Here is a 19,679-nt window from a genome sequence, read left to right as displayed (position 1 = left end):
CAGCACACTGATCCCATGAGGCTCTCTTGTAGCCCAGTGCCCAACTCTTGCACGTGCCCCATTCCTCAGCTGACAGCATTGCTAGCCAGAGCTCTATGGAGATCTGAGGGTTGGCTCCTCCTGGTCCTGCACTGTGCAGCATCACCACTACGCTGCTGCTGGTGGGAAGCCATAGTTTGCCAGGCCACCAACCTAGGAATGGAGAATGCAACATCTGCACTCTTGCGGGGAACCGGATGCGTGGAGCGAGCTTGGGTAACAGCAAGGAACCTTGCCTGTGCAGTCTGTATGTACAGGCACTTCACAGGAACTCAGCAGTGTTTTCTCACCTTTCACCTGCTGCTGAGCCAGGCCGCTGCGGTGTTCAGCGAAGCTCTCCTGGGTCAAAACTGCCACGGAGCTCATTGTCGACTTCCCACCCACACACAATCCGGGTATGCCACTGGAAGAGACAAACGTGGCAGCACTATTACCAACGCCATTCAAGATGCACAAACGTTATTCCATGAAGACAAAGTATGTGTTATTAAGCACTTTTCCAGTCAGTCTCTTGAGAAGCACCCACAGTGTCAGTCAGCTGCATAGTTCTCTTGCTGAACCACACAGCAACTCGGGGGGAGTATTTCCTCACAGCAGAGAGGTCGCCAAAACAAGAGCTCCTCATTAAGCAGGCAGAGGACATGCAACTTAAGGTCACTGGAAAGGGGGACACTAGAAGTTGTTAAAGCATGTTGTAATTAATCTATCATCTATTAATAGTGAGCAATTTTTAAACGAGCATCCAAAGGTCTGGATAGTCAGTCCAAGACCATTATGTAACCCTGGAGAGAAAACAAAAAGGGCCCAGGATGCTGCCTCTTCCTGAAAAGAGTTATTTAGGTCCCTGAACTTCCACTGACTTAGGGATACACTCAGAAAGCCACTCTGTTAAGCAAGCTCAGGAACTGCATGATCTTTGGCTCTCCCAGACTAAGAACTTACCAGCTAAATGGTCAGTAGCCAGAGAGTCCGTCCTGTAAGCTGCCCGTTTGTCAGCCTGCCAGCTTTTGCTTTATAGAAAATAAATAAAAAAAAAAAAATTATGTGACTGGTCCAAGACAACAGGAAAACATGACACCCCCCATTACTGTAACTTTCAAAAGAGCATCGCCTGTACTGTGTTTCAAACTTGCACTCCATCCAAAATGTTCTCATACTGAGTCAGATCTCACCATACTTTACCTGTCATGTTTTACTGGAGCTACAGGCAACACCACTATCTACTCAAACTTCACAGCAGGAAGCCTGGAGTAGCTGCTCTTTCATCACACTGGCTACAAGAGCAGCCATTCAGTATCAGGCAAAAATACAGTCAATTAATAACAGATGTGCAAGACAGACATGAAATTTCGGGGTTGCAAGCAAGAGCATCAACATCTAGTCAGAGGAGACTAACAACCTGAAAACCTGCCAACAACACTGCCATCAGTCAGAAGTTAGGAATGTAGTTTAGTGGAGCTTCGGTGAATCAACACAGACCTCCTCACAAACTAAGGCAAACACTCGGGGCTATCCACACACAGCTGCTGGCCAGTCCACCTCTTCATTTTTTATTGTAGTAAGATCATGCACTAAGCACTGCATTCTGTCTCCAGGCCTAAGACTGCAAGTCAGAAGAACAAATCCCACAGTGGTTTATGTGGGCTATTTTAGGTGTGTACAGAAGATGGAACCAGGAAAAACTAAATGCTGTTGGTGGGAGCTTTATATCTCCTGTATCTAGATCTGCAGATTTACTGAAAAAATGTTTAGGAATATAAATAAAAAACAGTACAGTACACTCTCTGCTGGATGTACAACAGTTCCCCGCACCTGCAGTCCCCCCCACCAGTAATGCGTGCTCTTGCAGGGCTTGCACTCTCCTAAAATCCGGCGCATCTGACTGCTCATGGTGGAAGAGGCCCCACTCACACAAACCCTGCAGCGCTGCTCGGACCTTTTTCCAAACAGCAAACTCAGGCACTTTTCAGTAAACTGATGGTTGCCATTTCTGACCTGCCAAAGTGCCAGAAAAGGTTCCCAACGACACAAGTGTCGCTGATGTGGTGTCTCACATGGCACTTGTGTTGTGACACAGTACGGGAAAGCAACAGAGGCAGAAGGAGCGGAGGGAAGAACAATGCAAGCAGTGATGAAACTGGGCTGTGCAGGCCTGGTCTGCACCTGAGTGAAGGCCAGAGAAGTTTTCCCCTACTTCAACAAATCTCTCATCAGGCACGAGGCAACACCACCTGCGCCATCAAAGCAAGAGAGCTCATGATGCAATTAATTCTGTAACCATCTGCTACTACGAGGTGGTAGCTACCAGGCCAGCCAGCCACGCTGTCCAAAGCACAGCTGTTGCAGCACACCATGGCTCTGCAAGGCGCTTGCTGGTATCCATGAAAGGGTGGCTAGCAATCCAACCTTGGAGAAATACCTCAGCTCTCCTCATTGTCCATGGTTCCACCACGGCGTAACACATGGTTACATGCCTATGGTACACGACTGCACGGCTCGAGCTGCCGCAGAACGAAGGAAAGCCCGTCAGCAGCATGGGACCTGTCCCAGACTATTTTGGCAAGGCCTGCAGGCTCAGCCGTTGGCTCCTCCAGCCCGCTGGGTCACTGTCAAGGCTGCCACCACCTCACAGCAAGCTGCAAACAGGAATGAGGGCAGGAGCCAGAAGCATCCTAGACATCACAACCAGCTGCCAAGGTCTGGCTAGAACCTTGCTAATGGCATGGATGTGCTTGTAGCTCTCATTTCTCAGGAAAGCACTACCTGGCTCGTCTTGCACGTGCTCTGCTCCTTAGAGGAGAGTAACGATGAGAAGCCAGTGAACGACACCCAAAATAGTGCCTGCCTGAGAGCCACGACCTCAAGGCACAGCTGCTGGTTTCACTGTCTCCACACCAGCTGCAGGGATCTTCCTCATAGCCTTCACCTCAGAGAACAGTCAGACGTTCACAGAGAAATCGAAGGGGAGCATTTATCTGTATGAATTTCTGCTTCGTCACCCATACAGCAAGCTAAGAACAAACACTCTTCGTCTCCAGTAGCCCCAAACATCTGGTATATTGTAGGCCGCAGGGATTCATCTCTGGCCAAAACTGGAGGCAGCCATCAGACTGGTATTTTAAATGTAATGCCAAAGCCAGCAGCTCAGGCATCAGATCTGGAGCCTACACCTCCCTGACTTCCCACTTTAGGTTTTGAAACTGAGGTTACAGCTACGTCATGCTAGCGTGTGGCTGACTGGGTCAACAGGTTTTGAACTGCCTAGTTTATACGCCATCCGTAGCACTGTCTTTGTGCTCCAAAAGAAGTTTCAGAAGTCTAGAATGCACTTAAAGAGAACGAAATCACCCTAAAAATAACCTCCAGCAAGGGCCAGACCTAACCACACAGGAAACACTTGTATGAAGAGAAACAAAAGCAAAGTCATGAGTTACACGGCCAGTGCTTGTGGACAGAAACAGCAGTTACACATCATTTAGAACTACGTTTAACAAAAACATTAGCATTTTGTTAATCGGGGTAGCTAAAACCAGACACAGCTAGGGTCGCACGCAGCACCAGGGCTGGGCTGGCTGTGGCAGCTGCGGCCCTCGGCCAGACGTTCATGCAGGGCAGGGTGGTCTCTCGGCAGACGAGTGGTCGCACATGAAGATACTTGCTTTCTGAAAACCGACCGGCTCTCCCAGACACTGCAGGCCCAGGCTCCTCGGCTCGGGGGGGTGACGCCGGCGGACAGCTGCTGTGCGGCACGACGGAGCCCGGTTCCTGGAGCAGCACACCCGGGAGCGCCACGCCACCGGGGCCTTCCACACCGCCAAGCTCCCGCCTCGCCTCTCCCCTGCCTGCCCTCGGACAGGAGGTGCTCCGGGCCTGCGCAGCCAACGGGAACGGGCACCCGGCCCGCGGCCTCCCCCGGGCGCGACAGGCCTCGGCGCTGCTCCTCACCCGCGCGGGGCAGGCTGCGGCCGAGGCCTGCCCGGGCCGGACGGAGCGGGGCCCCTCCGCTTCCCCCCGCGCTGCCCGGCCGCTGCGGGGCGGGGGAGCCGCCGGGCCCCGCGGCCAGGCCGGGGCGGGGGAGCTGCCAGCGCCACCTCAGCACTGCCGGCACGGGGGCGGGGCGGCGCGGCGGGGCGGGGCGGCGCCCTTAAAGGGCCCGGCCGGGCCGCGCTGTCACCCGCGCGGGGCTGAGCGGGACGCGGGGGGGGGGGGGCGCGCCCCAACGCACCGCCCGTGCGGGAACGGGGCCAGAAGCGGGGCAGGGGGCAGCGACAGCTCCAGCCCGTCAGCAGCCCCTGCCCGACGCCCGCTCGCCCCCGCCGGGGAGCCCGGGGAGCGGGGCCTGGGCGCTCAGCCCTCCAGTCGCGACAGGAGCGGAGCCGCCCGGCCCCCGCCACCCGGCGGAAGGCTGCCCGCCGCCGGCGCTCCGCGGGCCGATCCGGCGCTGGACACACGCCCGCTGCCGCCCGTCTCGGCTCGTACCAGACGCAAACCCTCCGGGCAGCCGGGGGGTTCGCGGAGCCGCCGCGACCCGCGCCGCTGCCCCTCTCCTCCCGGCGAAAGGGACCGGGCCGGGCCGCCCCCTCCCCACGCACCCGCGGGGCCCGGCGTCCCCATCAGCCCGGCCCCGGGTCGGCGCCGCAACGCCGGCGCGGCCGTGTCGGGGCCGGACCTCGGCCCTCCCGCCGCCGGCGGACTTTGCCCGGCCCGGCCCGGCCGGCGGGAAGTTGGCGCGGAGTTTCCCGGCGGCGCCGACACGTCGGTGCCCAGGGGCAGGAAGCGAGGCCGGGCCGCCTCCCCGCCCCGCCGGCCTCCACGTCGGCGCCGCGGCTGCGGGGCCGCCCCCCGCGCCCCGTGACTCACTCCGGCCGGTGCCCGCTCGCCCGCCCTGCTGGAGAACCGGAGCGCTCCTGGGAGAGCGGCGGGCCGCCCGCCCCGCCGCCTATATAGGCCGGGCCGCTGCCAATCCCCGGCCCGCACGTCAGCGGGACATGCCCCTTCCCGGCGGGGCCGCCCGCCACGCGTGCCCCACGCCGCCCCGCCGCGGCGCAGCGTAGCGGGGCTGCGGCCCGGCCCGGCCCGGGAGACCGCGGCCCTGCTTCCGCCGTCCGGCCCGGCCCGCGGGGCTTCGCGGCCGGGGTGTCCGTCCCCCGCCCCGGACCCGCAGGACAGTCCCCGGCCGCCTGCCCTCAGACAAGGGATTCGCCCGCACACCGTGCCTCCTACCCGCGACCCGGGGGACGCGGGGGCTGGAGCTGCCGCACGCCCGGCTGCCCCCGGTGCCACCTCAGCTTCCCCGAGCTGGGAACTACCGACTCGGCTCGGCTGGGGCCGGTGTCACGGAGGGTTCGTGGGCCGGGGCTGTGACCGCCCGGGGCTCCGGCCCCACCGCACCGCACCCGGACACCGGGCTCCGGCTCCAAAGGCCCGGTGCCGTTCCTCCTCCCGCGCAGCCTGCGTCAGAGCAGCAGCCACCCGGTGCTGAGGTTGGAGACAGGAGATGGGGCAAGCTAAGAGCAAGATTAAAAAGAAAAAAATTAAGAAAATACCAGCCTGCCCCACCCTGAGTGCCCCTCTCCTCATTCCAGTCTCTAATTGGGAAATGGAGAAGAGCAAAGGAGTGGAAAGCCAAGCCAGCAAGCACAATGCCCTCCTTTCCTGCAGAGAGGATGTTTATTAAAGTTTGTGCAATATAGATGTTTTTAATTATTAGCCCTGCACCCTCAGGGAATCGAGGATAAAGTCACATCGGTGTAAAAATATATGGAATCTGAACTGATTTTTGCATTAGCTCAGCCTCTGCCCATTTTCCTACCCAGGATTAATTTTCCTCATCGTTCTTAACTTGCATTTAGTGACTGGTTTTCTCACTCACACCCTGCTCTCTCCCAGAGCCTGGCAAACTAAACGCAAGAACCTGCTTTGTAGAGCTCTGACCACAGAAATGTGAGGTCCTTGGAATCACTGCTTTTGATTACACGCAGTAATTTCTAAGAGATACTAATGTGATGTATTTATGGAAACACGGATGGTATTTAGCCTTAAGTAAAATTATGATTATTTATTATTACCGAACAAGAGCAGGAGATTTTTCCAGTTCTCCTCTTTCAGTCCTGCAGCTGGGAGGACATCATTAAAGAACTTGAACTTTTTGACACAAACAATTTATCACTGTAAATACAAGTACACTTGTGGGTGAAATTGGGAAATATGTTAAAGCGAGGAGGAGAACGCTCATCAAGAGTTGACACCCTGCCCAGGCACCACAACGATCCATCTCTCCCCTGCCCCGGCCTCTCCTCAAACAGTCTGTTGGTCTCTGCAAGGATGCAGGGATACCGCTCCAAGGGAAAGGCAGCAACCACTGCTGCCACGTCATACACGCTTCAAGAGCTGGCTCAGGCTCCTCTAAGGAAAAAAAAAAAAAAAGTCTAGGCTTCAGATGCCAGCAGCACCCCGTCAGATATTCGAGCAGGCTGGTGTTGACAGAGACAGAGGTGGCTCACGCAAAAGCAGAGCTTCGGAGACCTGGGCAAATCGCAGCATCTCCAGACTTTGGACACTTCTGCTTCCAGGCAGCAGCTGGGAGTGCAGGGGGGTGGGGGGGGTGTGTAATTTGGGACTTTGAGCCTAGCACTCTGAAGGTTGCTTGAGGTGCACAATGCTTTCCTGGTGTTTTCACTCCCTTGTGTTTATCTCCCCAGTGCAAAGCAAGCAGCCTCCTTTCAATGCTCCAACTTCACAGCATCCAATTAACTCTGACACAGGTAAGTACTGCAATCCCCCGTGCTGGGTAACCAGAGGAGCATCACAAGCCCCAGACTATAGCATCTTACCGAAACACCAACATCCGTCTCCCACAACTCCATCTCATTATCTGGTTCAGCAGGGGCCCTCTGTGGGGACATGCCACCTTGTGCCTATGGGACAACTGTATGTCCCTCTCCTGCTCTACGTAGTGTTGCTGCAGCCACTGGGGTTGCTAGGACACTATGGATTTTTGGCTTTTATCACAGCTTCCTCTCCAGGACTGTGCAAGGGTGAATCTTCCCCACGTGTTTCTGTAGCCCTTCCTTTATTTGCAGCTGCAAGTGGTGGGAGTGAAGCCTACAAGGCCCAGAAGTTCCTGGAAGGCCTAGAGCATCTCACTGCATGCCACCCTCAAATAACGATTTCTGCCGAAGGAAAATGTCACAGGCTGTTCTCTCTTTCTCTAAGGAAGGTCTTCCATGGAGAAAGAGGGTAGGGGCAGGGAGAGCTCACCGTTCCTCCCACATCCAGTAAGTACAGAAGTGTCCTGTGCATGGACAGAAGCACATTTAGAGGGTGCTATGAGGCCTATTTCAAGCCGTCGCTCCTCCTGCCAGCACAACATTGACCATCTGCGTCCCACCCCGCCCCTCTTCTTCAGTAAGGCAATGGGGTACGGGCAGAGCGAGGCCCGCAGGGGCTGCTTGGTGCCTGTCGTGTCTACTGGCCCACAAGTGCAATCTCACATCAAAAGCAAAAAAAAAAAAAGGAAAAAAAAAGATGCTTGGCATGGAGATGTATGTAAAATTGCTCCTCTGTAAGCCAGGTGCAGGAATTTTTGGTAGCTGAGGGGAAAGCAGACAGAAGGTACCCAACCCCTTGACAAACACTAACCTGCCCCTCTCCCTCTAGCATCCCTTATTTTGGCATCATTTCAACAGACCCTGGTTTCATGACTTGGGAGAACAACTGAAAAAGAAGCCTCCCAAAAAGAGCACGAGTGTGTGACAGAAAGAGTGAAGGCTTGGGCAACGCGTAGTTTCCATGGCTTATCAAACTGACAGGTCGTATCACTAACCTGAGGGAAAACACAGAAATGGGACCAGCAAAAACATGAAACACACACGGCGATAAAACTAACACTGAACAGGTCTGGTTTTTTGGAACACATGTTCACCAGTGTGAAAGCAAAGGTTGAGGAGTTAAGAAGCTTTCCATAATCACATCACCCCAGGACTCTCGGAGAAGGGAGAGGAAACTTTCAGCTCCTTACACCACTGGAGCAAAGACCACAAAAAGGCTGGTCTTTCCCGGCACATTCACCCTCAGCTGAGCTAGGATTTTGCAAAGGATTTCTTCTAGCCTGTTCTTATTTTCTGTTCTTACAAGAGATCCCTACTTTTTCTGCCAGAAATTGAAAGCCTTACTTGGGAAGCAACCCAAGTATGCTCCAAAAAGTGTGTGCTGTGACTTTATTTCCTGTTAAATATAACTCCAGGTTTCTGAAAGTGTACAAATAAGCACCCTTTTTGTACTCTGTGCTTATCCCACACACTGAAGTCAGAGAACACCACTTAAGAACTACCCCTGAAAGTATCCATTTCAGCACATCCCTCACCAGTGGCATGAAGAGAAAAGGGGTGGGGGAATACTTTGGATCACACTAGAAAAAAAAGCGGAAGAGGATTCACGATGAAGGGCACCTGTATGCCACAGAGTACTGGGGTTCTCAGCCAAAGCAAGCCAGATATGCCCCTCAGCTCTAAAGCTATCGCTATGACTTGCCATGGGATCTTCCAATAGAATATTTTTATTGCTACAGGAAAACCTCTATTATGTTGAAATTCAACGTCAAATTATAGAGATCCTTCTGCTAAGAGAATGAAAAAAGTTTCATCATTAAAAATGACTGAACGTGAATCCGTGTTGCTTATGTCTCAGTGACTCTGAGACCAGATTTTCTTTATTTGCCATGAGGAAGGGAACTTCCAGGGACAGGCAAGTCAGGCACCTCTCTCCCCTGTTCACACACCAGTACTACGAAGAAATGGTTCTGTAGGCTAACCTCAGCTGTACTTAATGCAAGCCCACCACCTTCAGAGGCCCACTGTAAACACCCAAGTAGAGAACTGCTGGTAGAAAGCGAAAAGTCTACTCGAACCTATGTACTGATCTCAACTCCAACCATTCAGTCATGTTGTGAAGAAGGGAGGGAGGCAGAAGGAAGATGAGCGACTGCCTGTGTTTGTCTCGCACAAGGCCTAGGTGGTATAAACAACGGGTCCCAGGAGTGCAACATCCCTTGCCTTTCTCCTGGTAAACCTACATTGTTTATCGAGGGCAAGTCTCTTGCACAAGCAGAAGAGCTGACCAGACACTGAAGGAAGGTGACTAACCTCAGCAGGCCTTTCAGACCAAAATGGTTGTTTAAAAGACTTACTTATTTCCTGGGCACCCTGACAACAAAATTATGCAATCATCAGCTGGCAAACAATACATAGTGTAGGAAGGGCAGTATATCACAGGGTGCTCTAAAAAAAGGGGGCAAACAAAACAGGCAGGAAGAACAGTAGCAACTTACTGGTGCGGACAGAGTTGTAGTGCGAACAAGTAGCTTCAAGCCCTCTGACTGCAGAGAAAGGAAGGGCTGCTAGTTAAGGGCTAGATATGCATGTTTTGCACAACAACACTGTGAGAAAACAAGATTTAGTCGTTCATGCAGACAAAACAGCAAAAAGTCTCAGGCTCTACTCTTAGTTTTGCTGCTGATTTGGTGAACTGACCAGCGAAGTTCTCTTGGTTGCCCTGGCTGTGCATGCACAGCAGTCTTGGTTTAGTCTGTGGATTCATTATTTAATTTCAGGTTGTTCAGAACGCTGTGATTATTGGATGCCAGGTGCTATGACAAAACAAATGCCATTTCAGAGATGAGGAAGAAAATGGACAGTTTTATAAAATCAATCCAAAAACAAAGCAAAAGGAAGCCACAGAGGACAAGGCAGAGTCCATCCTTCCACTTACACTGGGAGAAAAATCTGATTATTTAACATAAACTTGGCTTTCAGGAGAAGTCAGGATTTCAAATAACCAAGATAAAATGGAATAGGTAAAATGGAACGAGATTAAAACAGAAGTAATACATCCAGACCAAGAATGACTGAGGTGAGTTTCCTACCTGTATTTCAGAGATGGCTACAGGGAAATGTAGGAATCGAAAAAGTTGTAAAAGTAGAAGCAAATTTCAGGTTCTTGGCCTTGGGGAGCCAATAAACACTCTGAAGAGGAATACTTTTGAAACAGGCGGGATAAAGTGAAATAATGGATCTTCCTCGGTTGCTTTACAGTTTCACAGTAAAGCAAAACACTGACTTTACTCAAGAATGGGAAAAGAGATTCAGGAAACAAAGGTTTCCAATACATAGCCTGTAAAATGGCAATAGCACAGAGCAGCAGACATGAAAGAAATCACAGAAGTTCAGGACCTCTGACAACAGGCTCAAGGTCCGGGTCTCTAGTCCAACCTCCCGCTCGAAGCAGGGTCAGACCAGGATGCTCAGGGCTTTATTCAGTCAGGTCTTTAAAGCCCTCAAAGCTGCACAAACTTTCTGGTTGACCTATTCCAGTATCTGACTATCCTAACAGTGAAAACGTTTCTTACTTGCAGCCAGTCAGAACCTTTAATTTCAGTTTTGGCTCTTTACACTGATCTGAACTCGCTTTTTAATTTAAATTACCACCTCACTGTGTGCTCATCACACACAGGTGCTTTCACAGTGGTGCAGCAGCACTGTTCTCCATTCAGCCGGTACTACACACAAAAAAAAAAATCTTCCACAAATAATTAGCTCAGAGCTACTTCCCACAGCCCATTTGGATACTTGCAGTTAAATACCACAGTTGCCCAAGAAGTCAGGATTGCGGAGATATTGCAGAACAAAGCACATACTACTTCCTTTCTGTTCTTCAAAAGGAGACTTTTACTTCACCCTCCTTTGGCTACGGGGTTGGAGTTCTCTTGTTTACCTTTTCAGTGTCTCTTGTTCCCTTCTCCCTTGGCACTTGCAATATAAAATGAACACGTGGCAATTTTTTCTTTTTTTTTTTTTTTTTAAAGAGATGTTGCCAGAAGTTCTCATGCACTACATATCATGTAGCTTGGAAAGGCAAGGGACTTGCAAGCCCCCAACTTACCCTTCTTCACATTAACAGTCATACGTTTAGAAAATTCAAACCTGACTGCGTCCCTTAGCCTGAACATGTCACCATGCTCCCTAAGAGCATCCTACAGGTACTCCTAGGCTGATGTTTTGCAGGGCAGACTTTAAGAACCTGCTTACAGCCGTTTACAAACATGATAACCACTTCTCTTCACAGAGACTCCTTTAGGTAAACATATACAGCAAATAAAAAAAAAAAATTAAGAAAAAGCGGCAAACCAAATAAGACATCCTAAATGACATTTTTTGGAGGGGCAAGGGGACAATTTGCAACTTAAACATGGAAAATGTAAAAAGACCTTTATTTTTATCTGTTGTGGTTTTTTTGGTTTGGTTTTTTTAATCTTGCTTAGCTGCTTTGATTCTAGGTGTTGTACAGAAAAACCTAAGCAAGATTGTTCACAGCTCCTTGAAAGATTTTAAAGATTCCTCAGTTACTAATGTTTATTGGATAACGAAGACTTAAGAGAATGCCAGACCTCCATTTTTATAAACTTCCTATGTGCTCTGGTATGTTTTCCTCCAAGTTCCAGTTCCCCAAGTCACATGGCTTCACAAGACTCTCCACTTTTGTACATTTCTTTTCTTTATTTCTATCTTTCAGTTACAACAAGCAGTTTGAAAATATGACCCAGAAGCTTTAGCATTATTGTGAGAAACAAAAACCTCAAAAGAATAAAATAATTAAACTTGCAGGGAGGCTAGTGCTTTGTTTGGAGAGGGAAAGAGCAATTTAAAATATATTTTTTAAATACCTTCATTTTGGCAACAATTCCTCTTGAAAAGGCATTAAAGTAAATATCTGATTCCAACTGTCCACTTTCTAAAAGCGGTGATAGGACCCTCGCTATTCAAGCACAGCCTTCCCTTTGTCCTATTCATAGCACATGCAACAGGGGCTCAACATAACCACAGACAAGCACTAATTCCTAATCTCTACTAGGCCAAGCAAAAGGCTCTTCATGTGTTAGACAGAATTACATCACAGTGATCTAAACTGACAGTGAAAAAACCAGACAGTCTTCTCTTCCAAATCTGCAAGGCCACTCTGAGCCTGCTACGAAAAAAGAGAGAAAGAGAGAGAGAACTCAGAGTAAAACTATTTCCACTAGTTGTTACAAATAATATTATTTTACACTTAGAACCTCTTTTCGTGAGTGAATAATTTCCAGTCCCACCCTGCTCATCTATGGGCCAAACTAGAAGGGTCCATGTGCCATTTCAGGTACAAATTTTTTGCTTAGATACCTCATACTGTACAGTCCTCCACCCACACACTGTTACTGTCTTCTGGATTAACAGAATAGTGCCCCGAGCAATAGGAGTTTTCAAATAAGATAGAAGGGTTAACATTTCTTAAATCCCCAAGAACTTCTAAACTTCTCTAAATCCTCCCTGCTTGCTCGCACTTTTAGCCACAATTCTGCCACAGCCAACAGAGCCATCAACTCAGTATTTTAATTTCATGAAACTATTTGTAAGAGCAGGTGTATAAGTTTAATTTTAAATCTCCTCAATGCTACTTAACAAGCTCTGCTTTTAAACAACAGTCACATATCTACAGCTTGCTATTCTCCAGAGATTTCAAGTGTCCTTGTAAGACCATGCGCCTAAATCCCAGCAAGCTATACCAGCCGCTGAAGTATTCATTCTGAAAACAAAAGCACATGCAATAACAGGCGAACCATAACATATCCCTACCCATACTCTCACCCTGCCTGCTCTGTGAGTTGTTCTTTTCAGCTTTCCTTCCAACAGCTCCAATGCAGGTTTACATTCAGCTTTATCACTTTGAACAGAGATAACAGCAAACTCACTTTCTACAGTGCAATGGAAACAGTCGGGGCCTGGTTTGCAAAGAGCAGAGCCCTGCTCTCCTCTCCGGGAAGGGCAGGGGAGGTCAGACAGCCCACACCATCTCCAGTGCCCGCTGGAGATACACAAACACAACTCCTCACCCCAGGCTGCAGCTGGGGCAAGCAGCAACAAGTCCTTTTCGATCACTCCTGGCCCCTCACCCCACTGGGGCTTTCTCTGGCTTTGCCTCTGTCCCTGCCAGTGGGGAAAGCTTCCTTGCACCAACTGACCCTTACTCTCTTCCTAACTCGACCCAGGCACCCAACCCATGCCCGATGTCCCTCTTTCTGCCACACAGCATGGCCCAGGCTTTGTTTGTCTCTCATCTTTGGCAAATGTCCAGTTTATTTTGTGAAATATCCAGTTTAATGCTCTGTGCCAGAAACACAGAGATAGACAGAAACGCAGTACCAGAAACAACAGGAAGAGAACCAGCAAGTGGTACTGCTGCAGGTGGTACCACCCGAATTGAGCAACAGCCGTCAAGGTGTTCAGTGTTCCTCTAAAAAAAGGCCTTCGCTGATTTTTCAGACAACTCACTGCAAAACCTTTGAACTAGCAGTCCACCAAAACTAGCAGGGGTGGGGGGAAAAAGGACAGGGGAGTGATGCCCATGCTACATGCCAATACCCTAAACCAAGCCTGACATTTTAATGACGCAAGAAGATTATTCCAGTTATCCAATCCCCAATGAAGAACACACCAGCTTTACGAAAGCTAGCCATACCTGCCTCGTGATATTTACTGTGAGATATGATATTGGTAACCTTCCTTTAAAACCAGAGTCCTGATACACATCTTACCACCTGGCCTGTGTACGGGTCAGACAGCACTTTTCTGGGCTTTGACAGACAACCCCAACAAGCAATTATCAGCTTAACAACAGAGGGAAAAGGCTGGGTCCTGCCACCTCCGAGCTGAATAGTAACAGTCAAAGCACGACAGGGTTCCAAGTCTTTCGTCCTTAAAATCCAGTCAGTTGCTGGGATATCGGGCTACTAAATGCATAGCTACAGCACACGAGTATCACTTGCCATGGTCTCAGCACTCGTTTCCAGTTTTCATTCACAGATACTTCTTGTGCAGGTAAAAGGTATGGCGTACACACAAGTTACATGTGTGGATGCTTTCACCGGAATCACCCCAATTTGGGACGTATGTTTATACACAAGTCATTGCGGAATTCTCTTTGTTGGGTTTGGGGTTTTTTGTTTGTTTGGGTGTTGTTTTCTTTTCTTCCAGTAATACTAAACAAATATATCAGTTCCATCCCCAGGCTTTTCCCAAATAGATCAGTGAAAAATCTTTAGAAAAGACGACAAAACTGTTGCTGGAGAACAGTTCCAGACACTGTGCTGCTGAGTGTAAGAGAATCTGGTACCACTTCCATCTTGCGTCAACAAGTAAATCCATTTTACTTTACAATTAAACAGCATCATTTAAGGGAGGTTGCATGAATATTCCTTTGCTACTCAATCCTCTCAAAGGCAAAACTTTTCCTGTGAATCATGGTTTCTTGGTGTCTACAGCTACTGAACCAATCCCTTCCCTTCTTCCAGTGCTGTTTTTCCACTGAAGTTAAACTCCTCATGATTTCCTCTAACGGAGCCTTTTATGGTCCATCTTTTCTCTCAGGTTTCTCCCCATTTTTTCTGCCTGCTGCTTTGCAAGCGTCTCTTTTGTGACTCTAGCTGGACATAGCTCCTTGCCTCAACCCCTGCTCCTCACAAAAGAGTGACATGCTTCCATCGCTGCCTCAGCAACACCGCCAGCTCCCACAGCACAGGCAGCTGCAGCCAAGGTCAGCCCTCTGCACCCGCACGGCCCTGCGACGAGACTGCCTTGCTCCTGCTCCGCCTGCCCCTTCGCCTCTGCTCGGGAACCCACTCCTGGCACCGATGCCTGGGGTTTCTGCCCACGTCTAACAGTTGCCAAATGTGCCATTAAAGAGAATTCACTGAGGTGAAAAGCATTTGTAGGACTGCAAGTGTAATGACAAGCTCTTCTCCTCCCTCAAAATATCACTACTATTTTGCTTTATTTAGAGTAGTAAGCAGAAACCCAAATGGCTTTCCTATATACAAAAGCGTACGTAAATGCACACCCCCTGCCTTCTTTACAGAAGCTACCTATTTAACCCTCCCCAAAGCACAGAAACACACAGACACAAACCAGAGTTACAGTACACCTAGATTAAACCAAATGTTCTTCTGAATCAGCTGAAGTCAAGAAAATAGCACTGAGGTACAAATGGACCTACGTTATTTACATGTTAATATATGTAGTAATAATTTGTAAAATGTTAGTAGATATCTTCAAGGCTTGAAAGATCTACCAGATATAAGATTCAACAAAACTGAACCACTCGTGAGAGACAAGTGATGTCTACCAGCAAGTTCAAAGAAAAGTATCTGTATGATATTGTAGCTGCTAGAAAGAATACTCGTATTTCTGTGAGACTGCTGGAAAAACACCAGAGCTTGTGTAGGCAGAAACACCTTCAGAGCGCGTAAATGATGGAAAAAAGAACCTAAGATTCTTATGAAATAAAATAAATCCAGAACACTCATCACTGCCTGACTACCTTTCCTTGTTAGAATTAAAACCTCAATCACATAAATCTTCTACCAACACAAAGTCTTCTATACATGTAAAATATTCTAAATAAAGCAGCTTTTCTAGAGCACTTGACTTTGACTGGAACTTCTCCTCCTTGTTTATTGATACATCTTTATTCAATCTGACTCCCCGATTCTCTTCCACTGAAGTCACATCGTGAGAGCTATGTGGCCACAAAAGGAAGATGGGGAAAAAGTCACTAGAATCATTATTAGGCATGCAGGACTTTCCCATTTAAGATGATAATGCAAATCACAAGATTTTAACAGCAGATTTTTAGGACACAAACAGTCTTTCTTTTAAAGCTAAAACACAGCTAAATATAAAGACACATGCTGAATTCTCTCAGGTATAATTCCACATCCAGGATAAGCCAAAATTATTCTTCTAAAACTAGGAATTTCTAAAATGAAAAGAGCTCTTGAAACAAGAAATCTCGAACTTGGGATGTTAGACTCTTGCCGTAACTACCAGCCTAGCAGGAGCACCTGCGGTCCGGAGACCAGCTCTCGGCATCTGGAGCTCCCTCACAATCCCACCGCCAACACCCCGACTGACCAGGATGCTCCCTTCCACTCCAAACGCAGTCTCACAGCTCACAGTAAATACCACAGCCTCCTGGCAACACAGACTCCGCTGGGACAGCTTCTAGACCAAAACCCCAGAAAAAACAAGCAAAATAAAAAAACACCAGCAAACCCCACCATGCTACACAGTACAACCTAATGCTCTCTTCTCTCAAGTTTAAGGTAATTAGGAAGATGAACAGAGGACAATAAAACACAGCTGCAGGATTAGGTCTATCTCTTCTTTACCTGTTTTCACATTTTAATACAAATAACACCTACTTAATTCTTGCGCAGACCCATGTTGCAAAAGTTGTACAGGCTCTGGGCCTCTCAGTAACGTGCTCTCGGACAAGTCGGACTCGTTACACTCTGGGTGAACGTGCCTTTCTCAGCCTGCTTTAAAAACCCCAGCTGCAACTTCTTCAGCGGTGCATGCCTTCGTCAAGATGACAACAGCATTTCCGTAAGAGTAACGCCACAGAGAGGAGGCTGTTACTGTGCTTGATCCACAGGGCGCTAAAAGGCTTGTATCTCTTGGTACGGTGTCTTGCCAGGCTGTGGTTGGGTGCCTGCTCCTGCTAAGGACGAGACCGGCTGATCTGCGACTTCTCTCTTTCCGGCAGCAAGGAAAGTGCGAAGGCAGTTTCCAGGCCCTGTCTTTATTGCTTGCCATTTTCAAAACACCCATGAGCACACTTGCTAGAGTCTTGCTATTTCATTCTATAAGCTCTGCACAGTATAGGCCCCAGCAGTCCCTTCTGTAGAATTCTTGAATACAAAACAAAGTTGAACCATTGTTGAGGGACCTTTTTTTTTTGGGGGGGAAAAAAAAAAAAAAAAGAGCAACAACATTTTCACATAAATCTAATATTCTACAGAAACCACGGCTCAAATTGTCAGACACCCTCCCAGCCATAGGGAGGGAACTTTTCCAACCACATACCTGCATTCAGTTTGAAGACTCTGGACTGGTATAACCATCTGACTGGTAATGACTTGGGTGAATTGCCCAAATTCTCACAGTAGCACGATCCTAAGTGCATTTGTACCAGCTTAACATGCTCCTATACGCAAAGGGAAGAGTATGTTTTGGGAAAGGCAGTATCAGCTGAAATAACGTAACCGATAAAACATGGCAATTTTCTTTGAGAAGGTGTAAACTGCACAGGCCGTCCTGCCTAGGATGGCTCTCCACGCTGATAACAGCTACAAAGTCCAAGGTTACAGATCTCTCTCCTAATAGACAACACTGTCCTCAGAATCAGCTCAATGTGAACTGGAAACAAGGCTAACTACTTGACTAAGAACAACTGCCCCTATCCTATGAAAATAAGTTACTATTGTTACCATTATGCTACATAACGTAATGATCATGTTCTAATCCAACTCCAGATCAAGAGGAAGTCTCTTCCCTTCCCCCTCACCTCCTCCTTAATCATCACAGTCTAGAGAAGTGAGACCAGTGAAAAACTGGGGAACACAAGAACCTGCAACACAATAACCTTTAACACATAAGAAGTAGTGTCATAATTTTTTCACCTTTTCAGGAAAAATTGGGGGAGAGGAGGGAACGAAGGCAAGAAGAAATCAGCTTAACTTTCAGCAAAGGAGCAGACAGGAATTTGTGTCACAGCATGAGGAGTGAAACAATTTATACAGGACAACCTCAGAGCAATCTTTCTTCACTGCTTCTTAGAAGTCACTTAGAAAACTATCTTTTCAGAATGATCTAGGCTTACTACATCTGCCACAGCAGCAAAGCTCAGGCTAGACTGTTACACTGCCTCTGCCACCCTACATTTACAGGCTTCCAGATATTGTTACCTTCACACTTAGCAAGAGCTTTTCCTGTGGCTGTCATTCTGATCTGTGAAAAACTATACTACTGTGGACTTTTTTGGAAGGAAGAGTTTGGGGTTTTTTGTGGTTTGAGTAAGTGCGTGGCCCTGCCTACGATGTGGGCCACGCTGCATAAAAATCCACGTACAAACAGGAAGACTGCTTAAATCTAAACGGCCAAAGGGTTGGAGATACAAAGCTTTAGCAGACACACAGCTACAAATCATGTTACTGCTTCCCTTCCTGCCTTGCCTCTGGTGTACATTTCTGTACCAGAGGGAGGGATAGCCAGTCCACCCATGAAACAATACCCGAAAGACCACTTTCCAGTCTAGCTGGGGGGAAAGGAAGCCATTATACATTAAACCGTCTTCTAACTGAAAACAATTGTGTAGTATTTGGACAGACACAGTAGGAAGAACAGAGACTAAATCGCTGGTCAGCACCTTCACTTGCCTTACTAAACAGAAAACATTCAATAAAGCAATACAGTACTCATCAGCGTGCAGACTTTATCATTACAAAACAGTATAGGAAAAGAACTGACTCCTTCAAACTCCTTGGGACTGTGAATGTCTTTAAGTTTCACGTCCCAGCCACAGACTCGTGAATTGGGATCCAAATTCTACACTAGGGCTGTGAATTCAAGGACCTTGGCTCATCTCATCAGTTATGAGCGAATGGCTGTCGCTATTGCTATCATTCCCAGCACGACCTGCTCTCTTGCGTCCCGTCTTTCAGTGGAAGGAATTGCTCCTGCGAGTCGGGAATCCTTCCTGCTGTTTGGGGAAGGCCAGCGTGGGAAGCACAACGTCTCCTGCCTCAAGCCACTTCAGCTATGGCCAAGCTGGGCCCGAGGATCACCCGCGCTTAAGCCTCTTCAGTTCTGCTTGCTTGCCGGACCACCCTGTTCTGTAAACAGCCTGCAACAAAACCACTCTGCGGGACCACAGAGCAGTGCAGCGCGGTGGCAGCGTCCCCTCTGCCACCCCGAGGAGCCACAGGTGAGGCAGAAATCCTTCTCCGGCGCAGCCCACGACCGGAGCCCCCACCTTCGGGCCCCCCAGTGCAGCGAGAAGACTCTGGCAGAGCTCGAGCCCGAGCCCGAACCCGAAGAATCGGAAGCAGACCGGGCCTCGGGGCACAGCACAGATCTGCCCAGGTGGGGGGAGGAAGGCGGCCACACCCGCACCGTCACGGCTGCACAGCCCCGCTCCCTCGGCGGCGGCCCGGGAACGCCCCCGGTCGAACCGCAGGGCAGAGGGCGGCCGCCGCAGGGAGGGGCGGCGGGACGTGACTCATGGGTTCTGTCCGCTCCCCGGCTGGCCCTGGCGGCGGGGGAGGCCGGCGGCGGCGGCCGAAGAGGGCGGCCAAACGCGCCGCTCCGCACCGCCCCCGCGCCCCGTCTCGATGGTGCTGGGGGGCGCCCCGGAGGCACGTGGCCCACCCCCCGCCAATCAGAAAGGCCGAGACCATAGAGGAGAGCCGGGCGCTCGCTAGACACTCCGCCCGCAGAGCCCGTCTCTCTGCTGCCGCCATATTGCTGGAGGTAGCGGAACCCGGCTGGCCGCGGGGCTGGGCCCGCGCCCTCCTCCCGCTCGCCTGAGGCGCTCCCCCCCCCTTCTCCCCCACCGCGCTCCCGGCGCCACCGGGCGCCGGGACCGGCTTTACCTCTAGTAGGCCCGCAGCGAAGCCTATGCTGGGTACGAGCCCGAGGGGCCGGCCGCCATCTTGGTAAAGAAGAGGGATGTGCGTGACCTACCAACACACGGGTAGCCCCTCCCCCACGTAC

At 49.7% G+C, this 19,679-nt stretch overlaps 1 protein-coding gene across 3 annotated transcripts in view; it reads right to left on the bottom strand.

Annotated features, from left to right (window-relative positions):
• The window catches only part of HDLBP (high density lipoprotein binding protein), a 41,611-nt gene extending 21,947 nt beyond the window's left edge, over window positions 1-19,664 (bottom strand). The window contains exons 1-3 of one of the 3 annotated variants that reach the window (XM_075417780.1): window positions 19,559-19,664; window positions 982-1,049; window positions 330-442 (exon numbers count right to left, since the gene is read on the bottom strand). In XM_075417780.1, coding sequence (XP_075273895.1) covers window positions 330-405 — 76 coding nt within the window. In that variant the 5' untranslated portion in view covers window positions 406-442; window positions 982-1,049; window positions 19,559-19,664. Of the gene's footprint in view, window positions 1-329; window positions 443-981; window positions 1,050-3,698; window positions 3,988-4,899; window positions 4,970-19,558 lie in introns of those variants that run through there. The other 2 variants (XM_075417781.1, XM_075417782.1) reach the window with 2 other exon arrangements.
• Window positions 19,665-19,679: the final 15 nt, after the last annotated feature.

Source organism: Opisthocomus hoazin, chromosome 4 (genome assembly GCF_030867145.1).
Source record: "Opisthocomus hoazin isolate bOpiHoa1 chromosome 4, bOpiHoa1.hap1, whole genome shotgun sequence".
NCBI classification, from domain to species: Eukaryota; Metazoa; Chordata; class Aves; order Opisthocomiformes; family Opisthocomidae; genus Opisthocomus; species Opisthocomus hoazin.
This window is presented reverse-complemented; position numbering and strand designations above follow the sequence as displayed.